General features: G+C 39.5%; 1 gene segment (V, D, J or C); it reads left to right on the forward strand.

The window, feature by feature from the left end:
- The first annotated feature begins 15,117 nt into the window (after positions 1 to 15,117).
- Positions 15,118 to 15,586, forward strand: LOC130882724 (Ig heavy chain V region 102-like). The segment is given in 2 exon segments: positions 15,118 to 15,163; positions 15,258 to 15,586. Coding segments are annotated over 2 exon segments (375 nt in total).
- Positions 15,587 to 24,104: the final 8,518 nt, after the last annotated feature.

Here is a 24,104-nt window from a genome sequence, read left to right on the forward strand (position 1 = left end):
GAGCCCAGCCAAAAACCTCTCTGCTATGACCCGTGACCAACAGGGGGCGATCAGATCACATGAAGCATAGAAGTAGGCATAATTGATACTTTTCTGTGTTATCTGGGAGCCCTCTCTATCTGATTGTTTTCCGGTGATCCTTTCTGCAATTAAATACTCTAAAATTGTTCCTGTCTTTGAAAATAAGCAAGTCCTTCTTTGGTTGATTTTCTTTTAAAAAATATGACATCTAATCCTAACTCAACTACATGCAGAAAAGTCTATGAGACCAAGAGTAGTCCCCGGGATCAGCTGCAGGGGAAGCTCAAGAAACTCTAATAGACTTTTCACTCAGACAGCGCATAGGAAAGACCCTTGACTGGAGCAATGTTAGTAATTAAAAGGGAGCCAAGTGGAAGGAGGGGCCAGGCTCATTCACAGTTAAACATTATCTTCTCCAAACCCCTTCCCTCTTCTTAAGGAAAGCTAAGATGTGGTGGAAATGAAATTTTAATAAATGTTTTTCCTAACTGCATTTCTTCATTGTATCCTCTGTTTCTCTGCTGAATTGTAAAATTACACTTCTGTAATTGTGCACCCAATTCAGAGCTCAGTCCCCCATCTGGAGTTAAGGGATAGCTTAATGTGTGGTCTGGGAACTGTGCATCCTGTGTGTTTTTAATGTGGATTCCCAGCTCCTGATCTGGCTGACTTCAGTTATGAATTTATTCTCACTATATTCATAAATTTCCTGGTAAATCTGCCTCTAAGACTCAAAGAATGAGCAGCTTTAAACTGACAACAAAGATCCAAATGTCCTCATGTCAGTGATAATGTGAGCATATGCTTCTCCCAGTCCTGAGTCAATATTTTTCTTTTTTCTTTTTTTTGGTTTTTGGAGACAGGGTTTCTCTGTAGCTTTGGTGCCTGTCCCGGAACTAGCTCTTGTAGACCAGGCTGGCCTCGAACTCACAGAGATTCGCCTGCCTCTGCCTCCCGAGTGCTGGGATTAAAGGCGTGCGCCACCATCGCCCGGCCTGAGTCAATATTTTGATGAAGATATATTTGATCATTTATAAATTCTGATAGCTACTTGCAAATGACAAATTAGTTTTCTCAGAGGGAATCTCACTGGGGAACAGACCACTCTCAATGATAGTCCCAGCAGTAGGTGCCAAACACAAGATCAACTTGGTGCTTTGTCTATCACAGGGCATTGCATTTGTTTTCTGCTTTACTTTACCACACAGACCCTTTGTATATATTATGTCCTTATGGGATTCTTGAGTATGTGAATGTGTGTGTGTGTGTGTGTGTGTGTGCACGTTGGCATCTATATCTGTTTCTTGTGCTATTTCATTACCACTTTCTCACATTTGTTTGTTTTGTCCTCTTTCCATTTTTTTCATTTGTCTTTATCTTAGGCTCTTTTACTATTAACCCATAGGAGCTTCTTTGCTTTTTGAGAGATAGATAGATTGTGACAGTGGATATAAGGAGAGATAGGGAGGAACTAGGAGGAGTAGGGTAAAGGAACATGTAATCAGAATAAATTGTATGGAACAATTTATTTTAACAAGAAAAGAATGAAAGAAAAATCTGAAAGAAATTATTTCTAAATATAATTTCTGATGGAGCGCCGATTTTCTCTGCCATTTTCATTTCACATAATTTATTTGAAGAACTGGCTCATGTAAATGGCAGAATTGAAAGAGAGTTTTGAATTATACAGTTAATCCTTGACCCCATATTCACAGCCTTCCCCAATCTTGATACCCTGTCTACAGTACAAGTCTGTCACAGAAAAGAAACATGCTCTGACATTCCATCACCTCCCAAAGTCCATGTACTACATGGGGGCTCAGCCTACTTCTGTAGAGCACCTGGTTTGAATAAAGTGAGGAACCACAACCAGAATGGGACCCGGAACTACAGAAATTTCCATGGATTAACATCATTAGGATGTCTCTTTACTAAACAGTCGCTACTTAGGTTCCTCTAGGAGTCAGTCTCTCCATGGACAAATGTGATGCCCTGTGACTTATATGGACAGTATCATGCTAAGAATGCCTTATGGTGAATGTGAGTTCCCTTGGCCAAACATACGTTAGAAGCTTTGCAATCCTAGGTAAATTAAAATTTGCTCCTTGAACTCATTTCACATTTGGTCTGCCTCCTTTTATATAGATGAATACCTCCATGCCATAGATGATTTGATATTACTGCCAATAAATTTCTTTTTTTCAATTTTGAAATATTTATTAAAAAGTTTTATAAATATGTGTAAAGGACTTTAGTTACTTTCACTCTCATTCCTCTTTCTCATCTTTTCCATTTCTTGCTTCACATCATTCTCTTAGTTCTTTATCTTCCTTTATATGTGACCAATTGCATTTAAGTTGAATTTCTTGACTACTGGGGATGTTACCAGAAGATGTATGACTGAAGAAATGGCAGTCCATTTCCCAACATATATTTTATCAATAGTCATTCAGAAAGGGGTGAAGCCTTGGATTCTCTGCCACTGTCCATGATGAACCTGTGAGGTTCCCAATCTTCTGCAGGAGTCATACATAGGACCATAGCCACTTCTTGAATAAATAGCTATGTTATGTATAAGAAACATCTCTGATGCACATATATTCTCATTCTTTTATCTGACTTGCTTTCTGACCCCTATTCTCCAGTGCACTCTGAAACATAGACGAGTTGATATAGCTATTACATTAGGGTCAAGCACTGCAGTATAACATATTCTCAGCAGTTATAGATTTTGGTATTTTAATTACAGTATTCTTTATTTATTTAATGAAATAAGAAACTTCTCTTTGAATGCTGAGCACAATGCTAGTGTCTGTACAAACTCTCAAAAAAAGGTAGCCAATAGATATGTAAATAAAGTTTTAAGTGTTTTTAACAGTGTTTTTTTTGTTATCTTGTTATTTTTGAATAGTAGAGTCAAACTCATGTTCTTATGCTTGTGATGTTAATCAGGAATGAGCATAAAGAGTGTTTCTAAATATCTTTTTAAATAATTTTAAACCTTAAATTATAGAAATAAATGTAAAAATATTGAAATAAAACTGAGGTACTTAGACACTAGTATACAGCCATAGCATTCATAACAGAGGTCATTTCTGTCACTACCCATGACTCTGCAGGACAATATTAATATGCAGAAAGAGAAAATCCCCCTTATCATTTGTTCACTAAATATCTACTCAACACCAGCAATTAGAGAATGAAAAAGAAAGGAGGAGTCATTATAAGAAAACTGTGTTTGACACTATACACAAAGCTACAGAAACAGGGTCCTAAGACTGTAAGGGGTCATTGTAGACTCACCAATCCCTAAGGAGTAAATGGCAGCAGAAGTAGAACAGGAAGTTGTACATTGAGATTTAAACAGACTCTGGTTTTCATTGTCAATTTCATTACACTCCGAGCATATGCTGTAGTTAACATGTGAGATATCCATGCTATAACACCAGAGAGGTTCTTTGTTAAATAGAACCCATATGTTAACCCAACAAAGGCCACACTGCAGTACTATTGCCTCTGTATAAGCATGAAGCACTTATTAGCATAGATTAAGGTGATGTGGGCCTCACAACTCTGAGAAAAATTTTCTGGAAAAAGTGTCCCAAGACTTCACAACTGATATTGTAGGTATCCATAGTCCTGCTGATTACTGGTCTTATCATGGACAGCAGTCTCCAATGTTATGTGCTGGGGTGTAGCGAAGAGGCAAGTAGGCCTACTTTTCATCCCCCGCCCCCCCCGTATGGCTAGCTTTATGCCCAAAGTAACAACACACAAATTGTATTCATTTAAACACTGCCTGGCCCATTAGTTCTAGCCTCTTATTGGCTAACTTTCACAACTTGATTAACCCATGTCTAATGATCTGTGTACCCACCACAAAGGGGTGGCTTACCGGGAAGATTCTAACCACAGTCCATCTTGGGTAGGAGAAGGATGGCGTCTGCCTGACTCTGCTTTCTTCCTCCCAGAATTCTATTCTGACTACTCCACCCACCTAAGGGCTGGCCTATCAAACGTCCAAGGTAGTTTCTTTATTAACCAATGAAAATAACACATAGACAGATGACCCTCCTACATCACTGGGGTTTTATTGGACCATAATAATCTCAATGGACCTTCTCACATCAAAATTGTTGACCCTCAGGAGATTCATGTGTCCCTTGAACCATTAAAAGGTAATTTATATTAATGTATGTGATGGACTGATTTTCAGTAGGATGGAAGACCTCTGTGTGCACAAGGACCAGGATGGAGCAAAGAATGCATTTCCATAGACAGATCTGAGACTCAGATATCACCATGTTTGCTGCCTAAAACAGAATCTTCTTTCTGTTCTGTCATGAACAGGATCAATTATTGATGATGGAGGAGGGTCTATATGTTACTTTCATTGGTTAATAAAGAAACTGCCTTGGCCCTGATAGGACAAAATTTAGATAGACGGAGTAGACAAAACAAAATGCTGGGAGAAAGAAGCAGATTCAGGCAGTCACCATAGCTCTCCTCTCCAAGATGGACACAGGTTAAGATCTTACCGGTAGGCCACCACCTCATGGTGCTACATAGATTATTAGAAGTGGGTTAATCGAGATTTTAGAGTTAGCCAATAAGAGGCTGGAATTAATAGGCCAGGCAATGTTTAAAAGGGAGCCATCTTAAGGTTGGCAAGAGACTTGACTCTTGAGGGGTTCGCAGGTGTCCAGGAATATGTTCCCAGCTGGTACCTTGGGCAACTAAGGAGAGGGAACCTGAAATGACCCTATCCTATACTGATGAATATCTTGCATATCACCTTAGAACCTTCATCTGGCGATGGATCGAGGTAGAGACAGAGTCTCAATTTGGAGCAACGGTCTGAGCTCTTAAGGTCCAAATGAGGAGCAGAAGGAGGGAGAACATGAGCAAAAAATCAGGACCACGAGGGATGCACCCACCCACTGTGACAGTGGAACTGATTTATTGGGAGCCCACCAAGGCCAGCTGGTCTGGGACTGAATAAGCATGGGTTGATTCCGGACTCTCTGAGCATGGCGGTCAATGAAGGCTGATGAGAAGCCAAGGACAATGGCACTAGGTTTCGATCCTAATACATGAACTGGCTTTGTGGGAGCTTAGCCTGTTTGGACGCTCACCTTTCTGGACGTCGATAGAAGGACCTTGGTCTTCCCGCAGGGCAGGGAATTTGGACTGCTCTTCAGTATCGAGAGGGAGGGGGAATGGAGTGGGGGGAGGAGAAGAGGAGTGGGGATAGGGGGAGGGAAGTGGGGGGAGGGGGCAATATTTGGGAGGAGGGGAGGGAAATGGGAAATGGGGAGCAGGTGGAAATTTTAATTAAAAAAGAATAAAAAAAAAATACAGTTTCCATGTAATTATTTTGGGGCATAAGCTAGCCATGTGGGTGCTGGAATGCAGCCCGCCGCTCCATACAACATATTGATCTAACAAATACCCTCCCTCATGAGTATATAAATTACAGAGGTTCTGGTGGTAAATAAAAGGTTCTCCATAATCTCTACAGCAGCACATTATTACACGGTTGTCCCTAGTCCCTGAGCACACATGTTTTCAACATGGACTGGCACTGTTTGTACTCTGACTGGTGGCAGAAGCTACAGGTAAGTGAATATTTAGTCTTAGGCCTGAGGGGGGAATGAGGGTGAAGTGACAGTGAAAGCCACTATTTCCTCTCCATAGGAGTCCTTTCTCAGGCTCATCTGCAGAAGTCTGTGTCTGAATTGAGGGGTCCTGAATCTTCAGTAAATGTTTCCTGCAAGGATTTTGACTCATGTCTTCCCCGTTTCCAATATGAGTAAGGTGAGGTAGATGCTAGCTGTGGGCTTGAATGTATTGCAAACATACTCCCAACCATTGCTAGAATAAACTATAGGCAAAAAGTTTGAGGACAGAGCCACAGTCTATGCATACACCATGTTCAACAGAGCCTAAATGGAGCTCAACATCCTGACACCTGTGGATTCTGTTATCGTTTACTGTGCAAGACACAGAGTCACAGCACACATCTGAAGCATGTCAGAAACTCTGAAGGAGCAAGAAGCTGCCCTGTTGCTGAAAGGAGAGAGAAGAGTAACATGAAGACTTCCTCAAAATTGTGGTTAACTGTTGAGGAAAGTAATAAATGACTAAGAATGAATACTATTGCATAGAAATTTTCCTAGTGACATTTCATAAAAGATTCAGAGAGAAGAAAGCTTCATATTACTAAAGTTGATACATACCCCCATGTTGATGTTAATATCAGCAGAGGTTGCTATCATAACCATGTCAATATCTTGGAGCAGAAGTGTTTGATCACATAGTAAATCAAAGTCTAATTCTCAGGAGATGTCAAAAATTACTTTTCAATTATTATTATGAATGATTTCATCATTCCTCTTTTTAGTCATGAGATCTGAGAGGTAGTTTCAGAGATTAACCACTGATCACAGGTTCCACACTCATAGTCTTCCCAAGTCCCAATACCCTGCCTTGTACTCATAGGATAATGCATTGCATTGAACCATAGAGACACAATAACCTGTTCTATAGTTTGGGGGATACATACTCAATTTGAATGAATAGCTAAGCAAGGAGAAACATGGAGACACATGTCACCTGTGATCCCTGGGATTTGTCATTGAGAATGGTAGCTGAGAACAGTGACCTGTTCTGCATGTCCTTCCATCACAGAGTTCCCCTCCATGAGAAATCTGAATGCTGTGAATAAATGTTATCATCCTAATAATACCTTTTAGTAAGTGTGAATTTTCTTCTCCAGTTCTAAGTTAGAACCTTGTAACTGTGTGCTGAATTCAAGTTTTGCTGTACTCATTGATTGGTGTCTTGTCCGATTGTTCTGAGAGAGGCATCATCCATCAAAATGTGGAAACAGAAGTAGACCCACAGAAGAGGTGAAGAAAGGATAGTAGGATCCAGGGGGTAAAGAACACAACAAGAAAAATCAGAGAATCAACTAACCTGGGATCAAAGGGATTCACAGAGCCTGAACTGGCAACCAGACAGCCAGCAAAGGAATGGTCTAGGTCCACTGCATATGTGTTAGAATTGGGTATCTTGGTCCTCTTGTGTTATTCCTAACAGTGGGGACAGGGAATGTTTAAAACTCTTTTATTGGCTTTGGGAACCTTCTTGTCATACTGTGTCTCCTTGACCAGTCAAAGTACATGGGAGGTGACTAATCTTACTGTAACTTGATAAGCCACATTTTGTTGATACTCATGGGGGACCTGTCCTTTCTTCAACAGAAATAGAAGGGGAGTGGGACAGAGGGAAATTTGTGGGAAGGGACTGGGAAGAAAGAAGCAGGAAACTGGCTAGGATGTACAATAAACATAGTTATATAAAAATTGAAATAAGAAATAATGCATAAAATACTATTGACTTTTCAAAGCACACTACTTCTTTCCTTCAACTGCAACATATGTAGAAACAATTTCGAACATTCTAATTCAGAAGTGAATTGATTCTGCAAGCTCAATGATTATAGCATCTAACATGGCTGCAAGCCTTTAACTGAAGGTCCAACTACATAGCTGCTTTACAATTCTGCTAGAAGGGCCGCAGCATCTTATATTGCATGCAGGAGACCTCAGGCTTCTAAGCTGATAGTGATTGTTGGGTCCAAATGAATAATTTCTTGAGTAGTTAAGACATGTCATTACTACTTAGGACTTCTCATGACACCAGAGTACATATATACCTTTTTGTGTTTCCCTTCTGTGATGAGAGTTGTTTTTCGAAGAACACTTACTCTCTAGGATTTCAGAACAGAATTCACTTTCAGTGAAGAAATGTATGGTTACTTCTTACTTGCTGAATCTTTGAATGATATCGTGTCGTTTTTTCAACTCTTATGCTTCACATACTCAAACATATAATGTCTTGTCTGACTCAAGTCTCTTGTCAATAGATAGGAAATATTCATATCATATTTTTGACTCTATGTTTCCTTACAACCCCAAAGATTCATATGCAATTCATTATTTTTTTTTCTGATGCCAATCAATGTGTCACATCTTTCTCATGAGTATTCTCATATGATAGCACATTGGTGGGCTGCAATTGCTTTATATGCTTTTCGGTGATCTACTTGTGTCATCAGGTATCCCCTCCATAAGAAGTATTGGGTCCACATTTAATAAACTTTTATAGACATTCTCCTTGATTTGTACAGTCTACGTGTTCTATCAGTAGTAATTCCAGATACTGATTCATAATGATCTAGAGGAGTGGACTGTAGAAGTTATTTCTAACCTCCTCTACAGGTAAACTACCTAGCAGACACTCCAGGCAGCTGCAGAAACACATCTAAATTGGTTCTTGTTTCAGCAGATATAGCTGACCTCTGAGAAAACTATGGTGTTTCCATCTGTGAGTGAAACAGAGTGAGAAGGTATGATCCAGGTTTCAGATGCAAACCTATCTGCAAAGGGACTCAGGAATAGTGGAAGTCATGATCAGGCCCTTCAGTGGTGACGATGCATCAAGCATAGAAGCAATAACACTAGGAACTACTGGCCATTTATGGTTAATAAAACCAGGCTTCAGAGATGTGAATTCGGAAATAATCCACAAGCAAAATGTGGATGAGGATGATAGAAATCAATGTGTTCATGTTGTTTTTGGGAAAGTCTCACATAGTTCCACAGACATTGCTTCAGATCAGCACATGCTGCAATACTCACACTTTTTTACCTTAGGAGCAGACACTCATGTTATCTCTCAACAACTTCAGGGCCCAGAATTTTGTGATTGTATTTCATTATATGAGGAGGATATCTCTGTGAAGCCATATGGATTAGGCAGGCAAAGACTCCTGTACATTGTCACACATGATAGCCATCAGCATCCCACCAAACTCACTATGAGGTGAAGACTTACAGACACCACTCTGACAAGAACAGAAGAAGAAATGTCAAGTCCACTCAGCAACCTGAACTGTATGGAGAACTGTGCCTTTATAATGAGATGTTGTCCTGAGGGTGCTGTCTTATGAACTGAAAGACCCAATGACATCATACCAATTATGGTCAGTGATAGAAGAGAAGCCATGCAACTAAATGGTTCAGGCTGCTTTTCTACTGCAATATTAGGCACAAATGATTCATAGTCCAGAAGTTAGAATAAAACATACATGAGTAGCTTGGCTTTCTATAGCATGAAATTTTGTGTTAATATTTGTAGTTACAGTTCAGATATTTAAACAGGTATATTGACAAAACACTGAGTAGTGTTCTGGGATTCTCTCATTCCTGACAGCATCTTCTAAATTCATCCTTCCTTTTGAAAACATTCAACTCCTATAAAGCTTTAGTAATACATTCTCTGTCCAAGGTAGACAGAGATAAAACTCTACCCATGAGAATCCTTGTCGAAGGATCTTCTCTCCCCTTACATTCCTTTATATATATGCAAATACATTATGATAAATATATTGGGTTACATTTCAAATTGGCTTGACTTTTATCTCCTCAATATGAAAGTATTTTTATTGAGTGGTTACCTGGTCTGTAACACAGTTGTGCATCCTCTTTATTTTGACTCCTGTATCTAAATATCTCAGGAATTCATACATGAACACATGATCCACTGAGCTTCTCTGAGTTCAGGTACTCTCCTCCAGTTGAAACAAGATGAAAGCTGCAAAGACCCAGGTCTGTCCTTATTTTATGTATTACAAGCAGGAATAGCTAGAACTGGATCCACGCAAGCGGAGCCTGGCATTGAGAGAGACATTGATGATCATAATTTAAAACCAATCTCTCAAATATCCAGTCATCGCCTAAGAACCAGAGACATTTCTCCCAGCAGCTGAGCACTGTGAGCACTGAAGTTTCAGGGATACTGTTGCTCATGGCAGACAATGTCATTTCTGTGTAAGCCTTGACAAACCAACCTGCAGGGGATCTCAGAACCAGAAGGGGGCACAATGGTACCAAGAATCCCTAGTAAAATGATGAGGTTTGAGTGGAGGTTACTCTGTATTCTCTGTGGTGTCTTTACTTAAATCTACTAGCTGATCTGCACCTGCTGTGATTGACATGTGATATTTCCATGCTCAAGAACAGTAAAAATTATTAATTAAAATTTTCAGAGGTTTAAATTTTCTTGCTTATTTTACTCAGTTTTCATTTATCATTTATATATTTTTAAAATAAAATTTAATGCAATATATAATTACTGATTTTCATCTTCTAACTTTTTCTAGATCCTTCTTTCTTCCCTACCATCCAGCTCTTTCTCTCTTTAGAAAGCAAACACATAAAAAAAATGTTTTAAAATAGAATTAAAAAACCAAAATACACAGATCACAGAAACTCACACATACACACACAGAGAAAGAGAGATAGAGATAGAGATAGAGAGATAGAGAGAGAGAGAGAGAGAGAGAGAGAGAGAGAGAGAGAGAGAGAAACTGAAACTAAAGTACACCAAAGAAACCAAAGAAGTCGTAAGCAATTAAACCCTGGAACCATAGTACTACGCAAAAACATATTAGATGAAAGGAAATGCAGTATGAATTGATATGACAGGAAATATCTACAAACATACAATGGAGGTCATTTTGTGTTGGCCATCTACGCCTGGGCATGGATCCACCCTTAAGTGTGCTTAATATACCTAATGAGACTCAATTACAGAAAACTAATTCTTCCCTTGCAAGGAAAGATTGCTGAAACTTCTTGCCTTGGGTTGAGAGCTTCTCTCTCTCTCTCTCTCTCTCTCTCTCTCTCTCTCTCTCTCTCTCTCTCTCTCTCTCTGTCTCTGTGTGTGTGTGTCTGTGTGTCTGTGTGTCTTTGTCTATCTCTCTCTCTCATCACTGGAAACCCATTTAACCCATTTGGATTGAATCTTTGCAGGCATTGTGCATGCTTTCATAATCTTTGTAGGTTCATGTGTGCTTCAGTCCTGTTATGTCTCTAAGATACTTTCCATAGCACCCCCAATCTGCAATTGCTCCTACAATCTATTGAGCTTTTACTTTTTTCCAGTCTAATTATTGAGTTATTGGGGTCAACTAAGGACATTTTCAATACTTCATACTGATTTTATACCTGTTGTGCCTCTCTGACCATTAATTAACTTATACAGACTTATTCAAATTTGGCATTTAGATGATAAATTAATAACTCATGTATTAGGAAAGCAGCACTGTTCACCCAGGCAGGTACCTCTGTTGAAAGCTCACAGGTTAAAATAAAATTCAAAGTTCCTCCTTGTACTTTCTACTCAGGTTTCTGCCATAACCCAGATAACCATAGATCAAGATGAGAACAGACCACTGAAATAGCACTAACAGTTAAACTATAAGTCTTATCTAGATGTAACAAGGTTTGTCTACAGTTTTCTTTAATTCATTAGTTTTTATGTAAATGCTCTCTCATCACATTATTATCTTAACACAAAAAATATTGTCAACCAAAGAAAACTGCAAATTTAGAACAAGGAAGTTTATTAATTCGCTGTCTTCTATTATTGAAACAACAAAGGTAATTTATGTTTCTGTTATTCCATAGTGCATTTAACTTTACTGTAAGCAATCTAACTTCATTTTGTCATGCAGCACACACTACATGTTATCTACATCTTTATTTTTTACTTCTTCTGCAGGATCCTATATTTACACATAGCTTTCTTATCACCCTTAATTTTGGTTTGCCTTACACCACTTCTTGATTTTTCAGTTCCCAAGTCCCACTTCATGCTTGAGACTTTATTTCTCCAGGGTTCCCCTCCAGTTTTCTTTTGTCCCTGTTTTATTATATTTCTCAATGAAAACCTGAGGCCATAATGACCCATTTCTTGTCATTTGGCTTCTACAAATTAAACCCACACAGCAAGTATTCAAGCAGTGGAATCACATAAATAAGAGAACATGAAGCATTTGTCTTCATTAACCTGGGTTCCCTCACTCAGCATATTTCTTCCAGTTTCAAATACTTACTTATATAGTTCATGATTCTTGTTTACTACTGAATAATATCCCATTGTTTATGTACCCCAGCTTTCATTATCTATTTGTCCTTTGTTGGAAATCTAGGTTGATTCCATTTCCCATCTCTGTGAATAGAGTAGCAATAAATATTGATGTGCAAGTGTCCTTACAGTAAGATGGAGAGTCTCTTGAGTATACACTTGGAATGATAAAGCTAGAGCACAGAATAGTTTTATTTAGTATTTTTGATGCAATTTCCAAAGTCAGGACACTAGTGTACACTGTCATCAACAGTGCATGAGGATCACGCTTTCTCCACAACCAAGTATGCATTTATCATCATTTATTTTCTTGTTCATAATCATTCTAACTGAGGTAAAATAGAACACTAAAGAACTACATTTCACTGTGAGCTAAGGACTGTATCATTGTATGCCATGGAGAAACCAACCAGAAATTGAATGGGAAATTCTCCCTTCAGCTTCCTTTCCTAATGTGGGAAGGTGTTATTCAGTCTGCATTGGGAGAAAGGACATCCCCATTGTCTCAGTGTGTGGGTGCACCCCTCGCGGTCCTGAGTTCCTTGCTCATGCTCTCTCTCCTTCTGTTCCTGATTTGGACCTTGGGGTTGTAGTCTGGTGCTCCAATGTGGGACTCTGTCTCTGTCTCCTTTCATCGCCTGATGAAGGTTAATATCCAGGAGGATGACTATATGTTTTTCTTTGGGTTCACCTTCTTATTTAGCTTCTCTAGGATCACGAATTATAGGCTCAATGTCCTTTATTTATGGCTAGAAACTAAATATGAGTGAGTACATCCCATGTTCCTCTTTTTGGGTCTGGCTTACCTCACTTAGGATAGTGTTTTCTATTTCCACCCATTTGCATGCAAAATTCAAGAAGTCATTGTTTTTTACCGCTGAGTAGTACTCTAATATGTATATATTCCATACTTTCTTCATCCATTCTTCCACTGAAGGGCATCTAGGTTGATTCTAGGTTCTGGCTATTACAAACAATGCTGCTATGAACATAGTTGAGCATATACATTTGTTGTATGATAGGGCATCTCTTGGGTACAATTTTTTTAAAAAAATATTAAAAAATGGCCAGTTTAGTCTCTGTGTCTCCTATTACTGTCTTTGATAGGATTAGCTTCATAGATTGCCTAGATTTTCCATTGTACCAGTTTTCCTGAAAAGAATACCTTCTGTAACCATGCAAGGTTTAAAGTCGAGGTGTTAGGACACCAAACCATCAACCTACAGTTAACTTGTCCTACCTGGAGAGTGTTCTGTGACTGGAACCTAGCAAAATCATCATCATTGAGACCAAGGAAACTGCATCCAGGAACTGATGGGAGCAGATACATAGTCCTAGAGCTAAATATTAGGTGAAATTCATGGAGTCTTAGTAAGGAATAGGAAGAAGGATTGTAAAAACCAGAGGGCCTATAGGCACCATGAGATCACTGTCCTGTCCACATAATCAACTAATGAGGATTTATGGGGGTTTGTGAAAATCACAGATCTTGTAGGATTGCCTTATGTCCTCATCATACCTGTTATGGCTGAATAGCTTGACATGCTTTGGGGATTACTAACAATGGAAACAGAATCTGTCTGATTCTTTGCCCTACTTGTTGGACACTTTTCTTCTAACTGGGTTGATTCAACCAGCATGATGATAGGTATTTGCCTGGTTTTATTGTATCTTGGTATGCCATATTTTATGGATTTTTCCTGGAACGTCTGCTTTATCTGGGGGAGGACAGAGCAGGATGCATCTGGTGGAGAGCAGAAGTATAGGTGAGAGAAGAGTAAGGAGAAACTTTGATTGGGATGTACTTTTTGATAAAAAATTAAAAATTTAAAGAAATATTGCAGCATGATGGGTAGGGACATTGTTGTGGGCCAACACCGAATTTTGGGTCTATTAGTATTGGACAACTGATGAAAAAAGTATATTAACTTTTGGAAAGATCTCTAGAGGCTCCTTCTTCACCTTTGTCACTTTGGAATGACACACCTAGGTGTATATAGATAGCACAATTTGGACTTACTCTGATATTATGAAACAAAAGAAAGAATTTTTTGGAATTTCCCAAAGAAGTCTGAGGAACCTAGTTGGGGATAGACATGATCACAATATATTTTATTCATGAATGAAAATTTCATAGAATAAGCACAATTATTTTTAAAAATGAAGATAACAATTTTATATATATTTAGAATTTTCATACCTATAAATTTTACACCGTGCATATTTCTCCCTTAACTCCTACCCCTTATTTTCTTGATATCCCTGTTTTTTCTATATTCTGCTAGACAGTTTCATTTCTCAGTTGTTAGTTATTTGCATAAATAGTTCTTTGTAATTATTCAATATAGAAAAACTACTTAGAGTTTCATACAGTATCAGTATTTCAGAGATAATTTTAATTAATACAGTTATCTCCAGTTACATTGATTTTCTTAAAGGTGATATAAGTTCCTTATTCTTTCAGGTGATCAATTCCTGTTGTGTCACACATGCAGCCATGTCTTCTTGGTGCAATCATCTCCTGACAGACATGAAGTTTATTTCTATAAGTTGTGGTAGATAGTGCTGGATTAAATATCAATGTGCAAACATTTCTGAGGTATATTTCTTTAGGTCGTTTCAGTGAGTATTGGTATGAAATCTTCTGGTATGCAAATATTAATTTTATATATCTGAAATTAGGGTATAATTTCTCAAAATTCAGAAAGTTTTGAAATTTCCGGTCTCCATTATCATCACAACCACCTTCTCTGAATCAATATGACAACCTTGTCATAAAGTAGAGCAACTGCCTCAGGACAGATATCTACTGAGAGATTAGGTCCTGTTGTTACACCCACAGCATCAGCAGAGCTGAGGGAATGGTATGAGATGCATTTCTTCAGATAGGATTAGGACATGAACTTCACCCTTCTGTTGCTTAACTCAGGTGTCCTCCACCACCTTCTCAAACTGAATAGGTGCTTATTTAAGAAATCCCCTGTTCTTGAATATGCAAATTACCTGAGACTCTTATGGTAAATACAGGAAAGTCCACACCCAACAACAACATATGATCAGTGTGTTTTCCATAGTCACTGAGCACACAAGGCCCACACCATGGAATGGAGTTGTATCATTCTCTTCCTTGTGTCAGCAACTATAGGTAAGGAATTTCTAATTCCAAACCTGAGGAAAAGACAGCAATTGAGGTGACAATCTCCCTGACAATCTACTCTTGTCTTTTTTTTTTTTCACAGGTGTCCACTCCCAAGTTCAGCTGCATCAGTCAGGGCCTGAACTGCAGAAACCTGGGACCTCAGTGAAGTTGTCCTGCAAGGCTTCAGGCTACACCTTCACTAGCTACTATATTAGCTGGGTGAAGCAGAGTCCTGGACAGGTCCTGGAGTATATTGGACGTATTGATCCTAGTGATGGTTATACTAGCTATGCACAGAAGTTCCAGGGCAAGGCCAAAATGACTGCAGACAAATCCTCCAGCACAGCCTACATGGAGCTTAGCAGCCTGACATCTGAAGACTCTGCGGTCTATTACTGTGCAAGACACAGTGTTACAACCACATCCTGAGTGTGTCAGATACCCTGTATGAGCAGGAAGCTGCCCTTGGATTGACATGACAGAGAAGACGAGCTTTAAAAAAATCACAGAAACAATCTTCCTGAATGTTGTTTTGTCTCTCACTTTTTTGTAACAACTTTTCAAATTTTTATCTGTGAATGAAGGGATGCTTATTTAGTGTATACCACACCTTCACAATCTTTTCATCAATGACCACATTCATTGAAGTGTTTCTTCATTAATAAAATAATAAAAAAGTGAAAACTATGATTATGAAGTTTGATAAAATATCCATCTCTGGATTATAAGAGAATGGGACATTTTGAAGGTAATTTTTAATAAGCTGAAATATAAATTTGAGTAGTAAAGTCCAAATCGTAACTGCTGAGAAAACAAAAGTCCTTCGGAGTCTTAAATGTTACATGATTTCAGGTTTATAGTTAACTCTGGCTTGTATAGTCCTGCAGAAGTTCCAGTCTCTCAGAGTGTTAGATATGTGTCAAAATGCACTTTGTAGAAATATAATTCCTGTAAGTTGATCAAGTATGATTAAATTACTTTTCACAAAAATTATTAATCAAATCAATGTATGTACATGTTAATTGAGGTAGATTCTGATATCATACAATGTTCCCTGGTCCCATATTTACTTCCTTTCCAGTCTCAGAAACCTGCCCCACAATATCAAATCTTTATAGAACATAGAACTATACGGATACATCATCACCTATCACACACCACTGGATATCAAAATGGTAGTCTCCTTTTTTCTACAATGTGTTTGGATTTTTGAATGGTTCAGTACTTGTGAACATCATCAATCAATTGTGCTTGTCTATCAGCTCAATTCATCTTCAGTGTTCACTGCTACAATTTTATTGAACAACACCAAAGAAAAGATTGGGTTTCATGAACATCTGGAAATCAACCAAGGCACAGCTCACCATTCATTTTTGAAACATCTACTCAGTATCACCTTAAATAATGAAGAAAGTAGAGACAGTCATATTTTGTGCACAGAGTGAGCATGTCAGAGATTTTCTGGTGAAGGGAGAAATCTATATCCATCAATAAAGCACAATTATTCCAACTACCCTATAAATGTGCCTGAACTTGACCCCAATCATATTCTGTGTCATTATATGGAAGAGTGGTCACACGAATCCATTTAAAGGTAGAACAACACTAAGTTGTTGTCTGAGGTTTTCTGTCCTGCCCAGTTCCTGCAATCCATAAGTCCCAAAGAAAATCACACAGAGGCCGGGCGGTGGTGGCGCACGCCTTTAATTTCAGCACTCGGGAGGCAGAGGCAGGCGGATCTCTGTGAGTTCGAGACCAGCCTGGTCTACAAGAGCTAGTTCCAGGACAGGCTCCAAAACCACAGAGAAACCCTGTCTCGAAAAACCAAAAAAAAAAAAAAAAAAAAAAGAAAATCACACAGAGGTCTACATTAAGTATAAACTGATTGGCCCATTATGTCAGACTTCTTATTAACTCTTATTACTTATATTAACCTATTATTCTTGTCTATGATAGCCACATGGCTCGGTACCTTCAGCGGGGCAGTCACATCTTGCTTCTTCTGTGGTGGGCTCACAACTGCTTCCTCTTCCCATAATTCTCCTGTTCTCATTGGCCCGCTTCTACTTTCTGTATGATTGTTCCACCTATATTTCTTGCCTGGCTACTGGTCAATAAGCATTTATTTAAAATATAATTGACAGAAGACAGGCCATGATCCCACATCACTTCCCCCTCTTAAAAAAAATCCATAGTCAATTTTTGGGGAAAGTGGGCAGTTTTCCAGGCTACTTCCTGCTAGTTGGGGATGCTGGTAATCTTATGGGGAACCAAAGAAAATTTAGAGTTATGATCAAGTCCTGACTGGAGTATCCTGTGAAGCTTGATCACCTCAGGCAGCAGTTTTGAATATGGTCTGGATATAAAATTCAGAAATCTGGGCCATCCGCTTCTATCAGAGATTTCTCTCTTCTTTGATCAAATCTGATTTTTCTTAACTCAGAATGAATCTACAGCCTCTCATATCCTGTGAAAACAAAAGCAAATCCTCTTGTTCAAAGTAACATAACATATTTCTTCAAAATAACATAATTTTGAAGCCAAGGTATTTTCAAAATATCTATCTTGGATTAATTCATCAGCATTTATAAATAAATATCACCAACCCCACATCAGACAAAGGTCTGGTCTCCAAAATGTATAAAGAACTCAAGAAACTGGACATTAAATTTCTAATTAACCCAATTAAAAACTGGGGTACTGAACTGAAAAGAGAATTCTCATCAGACTAATGGCCAAAAGACACTTAAGGTCATGTTCAACCTCCTCAGCAATCAGGGAAATGCAAATCAAAGCAACTTTGAGATGCCATATTACACCTGTCAGAATGGCTAAAATCAAAAACACCAATGATAGCCTATGCTGGAGATGATGCGGAGTAACGTGTACACTCATCCATTGCTGGTGGGAATGCAAACTTCTGAAACCACTTTGAAAATCAATGTGGCAGTTTCTCAGGAAATTGGGAATCAATCTACCTCATTATCCAGCAATACCACTCTTGGGGATATACCCAAGAGGTGCCCAATCATACTACAAAAGCATTTGTTCAACTATGTTCATAACAGCATTATTTGTAATAGCCAGAACCTGGAAACAACCTAAATGCCACTCAATGGAAGAATGGATAAAGAAAGTGTGGAATATATACACATTAGAGTAAGACTGGAGAGAGCTTTGGGCAGTGGGAGGGTAGTGATGGAGGAAGAGCAGATATAGAAGTAGGGAAGAAGATATCTATATTAAGGGAGCCATTTTAGGGTTGGCAAGAGACTTGGCTCTAGAGGGGATCCCAGGTGTCCAGCTAGGTCCTTGGGCATCTCAGGGGAGGGTGCCTGAACTGGACTTGCTCCACTATCACACTGATAATTGTCTCGAATATCCCCATGGAATTTGGCAGCACATGGAGATAAAGACAGAGACTCTCATCAGAGCAACAGACCAAGCTCCCAAGGTCCAGTTGAAGAGCAGAAGGAGGGAGAAGATGAGCAAGGAAGTCAGGATCATAAGGGGTTGGTCCACTCACTGAGACATTGTGCCTGTTCTAATGGGAGCTCACCAAATCCAGCTGGATCGGGACTGAAGGAGCATGTGATCAAACCAGACTCTCTGAATGTAGCTGACAATGGGGGCGGACTGAGAAGCCATTGATAAAGGCAATGGAACATGTTTCTACCGCAAGTACTGGCTTTTTGGGATCCTAGTCTATTTGGATACAAAGCTTCCTAACCTTGGACTTAGGGGGACGGGCCTTGGACTTCCCATAGGGCAAGGTTCCCTGTCCTCTCTTAAGGAGGGGGGGTGAGGGAGGAGGGTGAGTGGAGGAGTGAAAGGGGAATGGGAGGAGGGGAAGAAGTGTAAATTTTTTAATGGAAATAAATAAATAAATAAAAATAAATATCTTTTAGCAGCTGATGCTCTTTCCTTAGCATTTAAACAATTCAAAAAGAACACAATAATAAAAAATAAAAAAATAAAAAAATAAAAAAATAAAACAAAAACAAACAAAAAAAGAATATAATAACATACAGTATCCAAACTCTCTGTGTATTTTTCATCTTTATGTGGCTTTATTTTAACCTTTATTTCTTTTATATTTACTTTTAATTTTTGGCTTTTTGAGACTGGTGCTCTGTGTATCTTTGGCTGTCCTGGAACTCCTTCTGTAGACCAGGCTGTCTTTGAATTCACAGAGATTCACCTGCTTATGCCTCCCAAGTGCTGGGATTAAGGTTGTGTGCCACCACGCCTTGAATTCACAGAGGTCTGCCTGCCTCTGTCTCCCAAGTGTTGGGATTAAAGGTGTGTGCCACCACATCCAACTACTCTCTTATTTTCCTTTTTTTCTCCCAAGCCTACATATATTTTTAAACACACAGTAAAACATTTAGAGCGTTTTTTGTCTTTGAATCTATCTTTACTGTGTCTCTTCCTTTTCTGACCACATGAGTCTTTAATTTGCTAAGCAATATGAATAGGATTAAAGCTGTTGCTTTGACAGCTGGATCCAGCCCATTCCTTAGCTTTATGAGATTTTAGTCTCATGGCTGAGGTACCAGCTGTAGCCATGTTTATTGCAACAACTCTATGGCATTTCAAGGTCCTTGCCAGCAAACAAGCTGCAGCAGTCTGCCGCCAAACCACGTTCAAAAGCTCTGTAGGCAGACCTCCTGCCTGAAAGAGTCAGAATTTGGACTGGCAGGATGGCCCAGAAAGCCAGCATTTTAAAATGGTGTTACTATTTTGCTGCTACAGCTGAAAACCAAAAAAGCATGCAGTCAGCTTTTCATCAGCATCATTTATGTGCTTCATGGCATGACCTCTTAAAAGAGCTGCAATGTTTTATAGCTAAAGCTGATTCAGCAAGCCTCTATTTTAGATTTATTTGTCTACCTATTTATTTATTTAGTGTTCAGAATTCTCAGTATTCTGTCTGCATGTATGCCTGCAGGCCAGAAGAGGGCTCCAGGTCTCATTACAGATAGTTGTGAACTACCATGTGATTTCTGGGAATTGAACTCAGGACCTTTGGAAGACCAGGCTGTGCTTTTAACTACTGAGCCATCTCTCCAGCCCCAAGAAAATGGTGGCAGCAGTGTTCAAGACAGGGTTTCTCTATAGCTTTGGAGCCTATCCTGGAAGCAGCTCTTGTAGTCCAGGCTGGGCTCAAAATCACAGAGATCTGCCAGCCTCCGCCTCCCAAGTGCTAGGATTAAATGCATGTGCCACCACTGCCCCAGGAATCCTCTCTTCAATGAGATTGCTTGCCTCTAGCAAGCAGAGCTCATCTGAGAAAATGCTGCTATCAATAATCTGTGCTTAACTCTATTCTTTTTTGTCAAGAATTACTTCCCAAGCTCTGTCAGGCTTTATGTGGATGAAGTCATCCACATTAGGCACCATTTGTTGTCAGGGTTTCTGTCCTGCCCAATTTACACAGTCGTTAAGTCCCAAAGAAATCACAGAGAGGTCTACATTACCTATAAACTGATTGACCCATTATATAATGCTTCTTATTAACTCTTATGACTTCTATTAACATATTATTAGCCAATTATTCTTAATTGTGTTAGCCATATGGTTTAGTATCTTTTTTAGAAAGGCAGTCACATCTTGCTTCTCTGTTTGGAAGAGGACTTTCCAGAATTCTCCTGTTCTCATTGACCCACTTCTACTTCCTGTCTGGTTGTCCCACTTATACTTCCTGTCTGGCTACTGGCCAATCACTGTTTGTTTAAAATATAATCGACAAAATACAGACCATGGTCCCACACCACTAGATTAATATTGTTCATCTGATATCCTGTAAAAGAACAGCTTCCTCCAAAGCACTGTTATGATCCTGAAGGCCCCGACTTCTAGATTTTTAGCAATTTTTGGATAACATATTTTGAGAACCAATTAACATTCTCTATAATATGAACCTGTTGTACTAAGGCAGTTTTATATACAACAGTTCTTACAGTAGTATTGAGTATAGTAATGCCCAAATTAATGAAACATTAAGTAACTTAGGTCTATTAAGAACATTAGTAATTTCTTTTATAGCACATGTTAAACAAGTTCATCAGCCATATATCCCAGGTTCTGAAAATATTTCTGTAGATTTTTGATGATAATAAATGAATGACAAGGTACAATGTAATCCCTACTTCATGCTGAAATGAAAGTGTTGTAGTTGAGAATCCAAAACGTTTCAATGCTGTCAAAGTTCAGTAAATTCAGGTTGTTTCTCTCATTGTTCATGCTCTATAGGACCATCTGAGACTAGGGATATGTAGTCTGTGAGGCTGGACAAGGGTATAGATTCTGAGGAAACAGCTAAAGTTGATCCTGGAGGTGTCTGTGGTTGATTTGAAACCTGTTGGAAGAGATAAACTAGGGACAAAAGTAAAGTTAAGTAGTTCAGAAAAAAATTATGGTGGGATCATGGTCCTGGAAATGAGAAAGCAGATTTTCAATAATGCAGTGTTGAGAGAGAGGGGAGAGGCAGAGAGAGAGAGAGAGAGAGAGAGAGAGAGAGAGAGAGGAGAGAGAGAGAGAGGTCCCATTAAGAAAATAGGCTGAGGCTGGCCTCGAACTCGTGATCCTCCTGCCTCTGCCTCCTTCAGCAAATCCTACCGGCGTGCGCCACCACAACCGGCTAATACCCAAGAGATGCCCTATCATATGACAAAAGTATCTGTTCAACTATGTTCATAGCAGCATTGTTTGTAATAGCCAGAACCTGGAAACAACCTAGATGCCCTTCAATGGAGGAGTGGATGAAGAAAGTGTGGAATATATACATATTAGAGTACTACTCAGTGGTAAAAAACAATGACTTCTCGAATTTTGCATGCAAATGGATGGAAATAGAAAACACTATTCTGAGTGAGGTATCCCAGACCCAAAAAGAGGAACATGGGATGTACTCACTCATAATCGGTTTCTAGCCATAAATAAAGGACATTGAGCATATAATTTGTGATCCTAGAGAAGCTAAATAAGAAAGTGAACCCAAAGAAAATCGTATAGTCATCTGCCTGGAGAGGGGAAGTAGACAAGATTGCAGGGCAAAAACTGGGAACTTGCGGGTGAGGTGGCTTCGGGCTAAGGGGAAATGGGGTGAGAAACGTGAGAAGGGGAGGATGGGAGGAGCTCGGGGGATTGGGATGGGTGGGATATAGGAAGGGTGGATACGGGAGCAGTGAAGTATATATCCTAACTAAGGGAGCCATCTTAGGGTTGACAAGAGACTTGACTCTAGAGGGGCTCGCAGGTGTCCAGGGAGATGTCCCCAGCTGGTACATAGGGCAACTGAGGAGAGGGAACCTGAAATGACCCTATCCTATACTGATGAATATCTTACATATCACCTTAGAACCTTCATCTGGCGATGGATCGAGATAGAGACAGCGACTCAATTTGGAGCAATGGTCTGAGCTCTGAAGGTCCAAATGAGGAGCAGAAGGAGGGAGAACATGAGCAAGGAAGTCAGGACCACGAGGGGTGCACCCATCCACTGTGACAGTGGAACTGATTTATTGGGAGTCCACCAAGGCCAGCTCGACTGGGACTGAATAAGCATGGGTTGAAACTGGACTCTCTGAACATGGCAGACAATGAAGGCTGATGAGAAGCCAAGGACAATGGCACTAGGTTTCGATCCTAATACATGAACTGGCTTTGTGGGAGCTTAGCCTGTTTGGACGCTCACCTTCCTGGACCTAGATAGAAGTGGGCAGACCTTCGTCTTCCCGCAGGGCACGGAATTTGGACTGCTCTTCAGTATCGAGAGGGAGGGGGAATGGTGTGGGGGGAGGAGAAGAGGAGTGGGGATAGGGAAAGGGGAGTGGCGGGAGTGGGCAATATTTGGGAGGAGGGGGAGGGAAATGGGAAACAGGGACAGGTGGAAATTTTAATTAAAAAAGAATAAAAATAATAATAAAAAAATAAAATAAATAAAAAATAATTTCACATTTAAGAAAATAGGCTGATGGGAAACAAATCACAGCTTGGTGGTACTTTTCTTAAGTTTTTCATGACCTATGGGTGTTTATGAATATAAATTGACCTTTTGAAACCTATAAAGACCTTCATCAAGAGACAACAGTTCCTTAACATTCTTATTATTTATGGTATTTTATTATTTGTGGCATTAATAGTGGCAGTATTTTGTCAGAACCAGAATCATAGTTTATCATATTTTATCAATTACTGTCAATTAGCGTTGGAGTCCCAATGTAACAGCAGAACAGCAATTGAAAAAAATCGGAATATGTTTCTTGTTTATACACCTCAAATCACTTTTGTATAATTACTTAAACTTCTCATCATCACATCTTTATTATCTACTTTTATCTATCTCAATAACGTTCATTTCACTTATCCTAAATTATTTTTTTCTTCCCAAATCATTTTTTTCTTTTTTTAATTTTTATTCTTTTCTAATTAAAATTTCCACCTGCTCCCCATTTCCCATTTCCCTCCCCTCCTCCCAAATATTGCCCCCTCCCCCCACTCCCCTCCCCCTATCCCCACTCCTCTTCTCCTCCCCCCACACCATTTCCCCTCCCTCTCGATACTGAAGAGCAGTCCAAATTCTCTGCCTTGCGGGAAGCCGAAGGTCTTCTATCTGTGTCCAGGAAGGTGAGCATCTAAACAGGCTAAGCTCCCACATAGCCAGTTCATGTATTAGGATCGAAACCTAGTGCCATTGTCCTTGGCTTCTCATCAGCCTTCATTGTCCGCCATGCTCAGAGAGTCCAGTTTCAACCCATGCTTCTTCAGTCCCAGACCAGCTGGCCTTGGTGGGCTCCCAATAAATCAGTTCCACTGTCACAGTGGGTGGGTGCATCCCTACTGGTCCTGGTTTCCTTGCTCATGTTCTCCCTCCTTCTGCTCCTCATTTGGACCTTAATAGCTCAGACTCTTGCTCCAAACTGAGACTCTGTCTCTACCTCGA

The sequence above is a fragment of the Chionomys nivalis genome, chromosome 10 (genome assembly GCF_950005125.1).
Source record: "Chionomys nivalis chromosome 10, mChiNiv1.1, whole genome shotgun sequence".
In the NCBI taxonomy this organism is placed as follows: Eukaryota; Metazoa; Chordata; class Mammalia; order Rodentia; family Cricetidae; genus Chionomys; species Chionomys nivalis.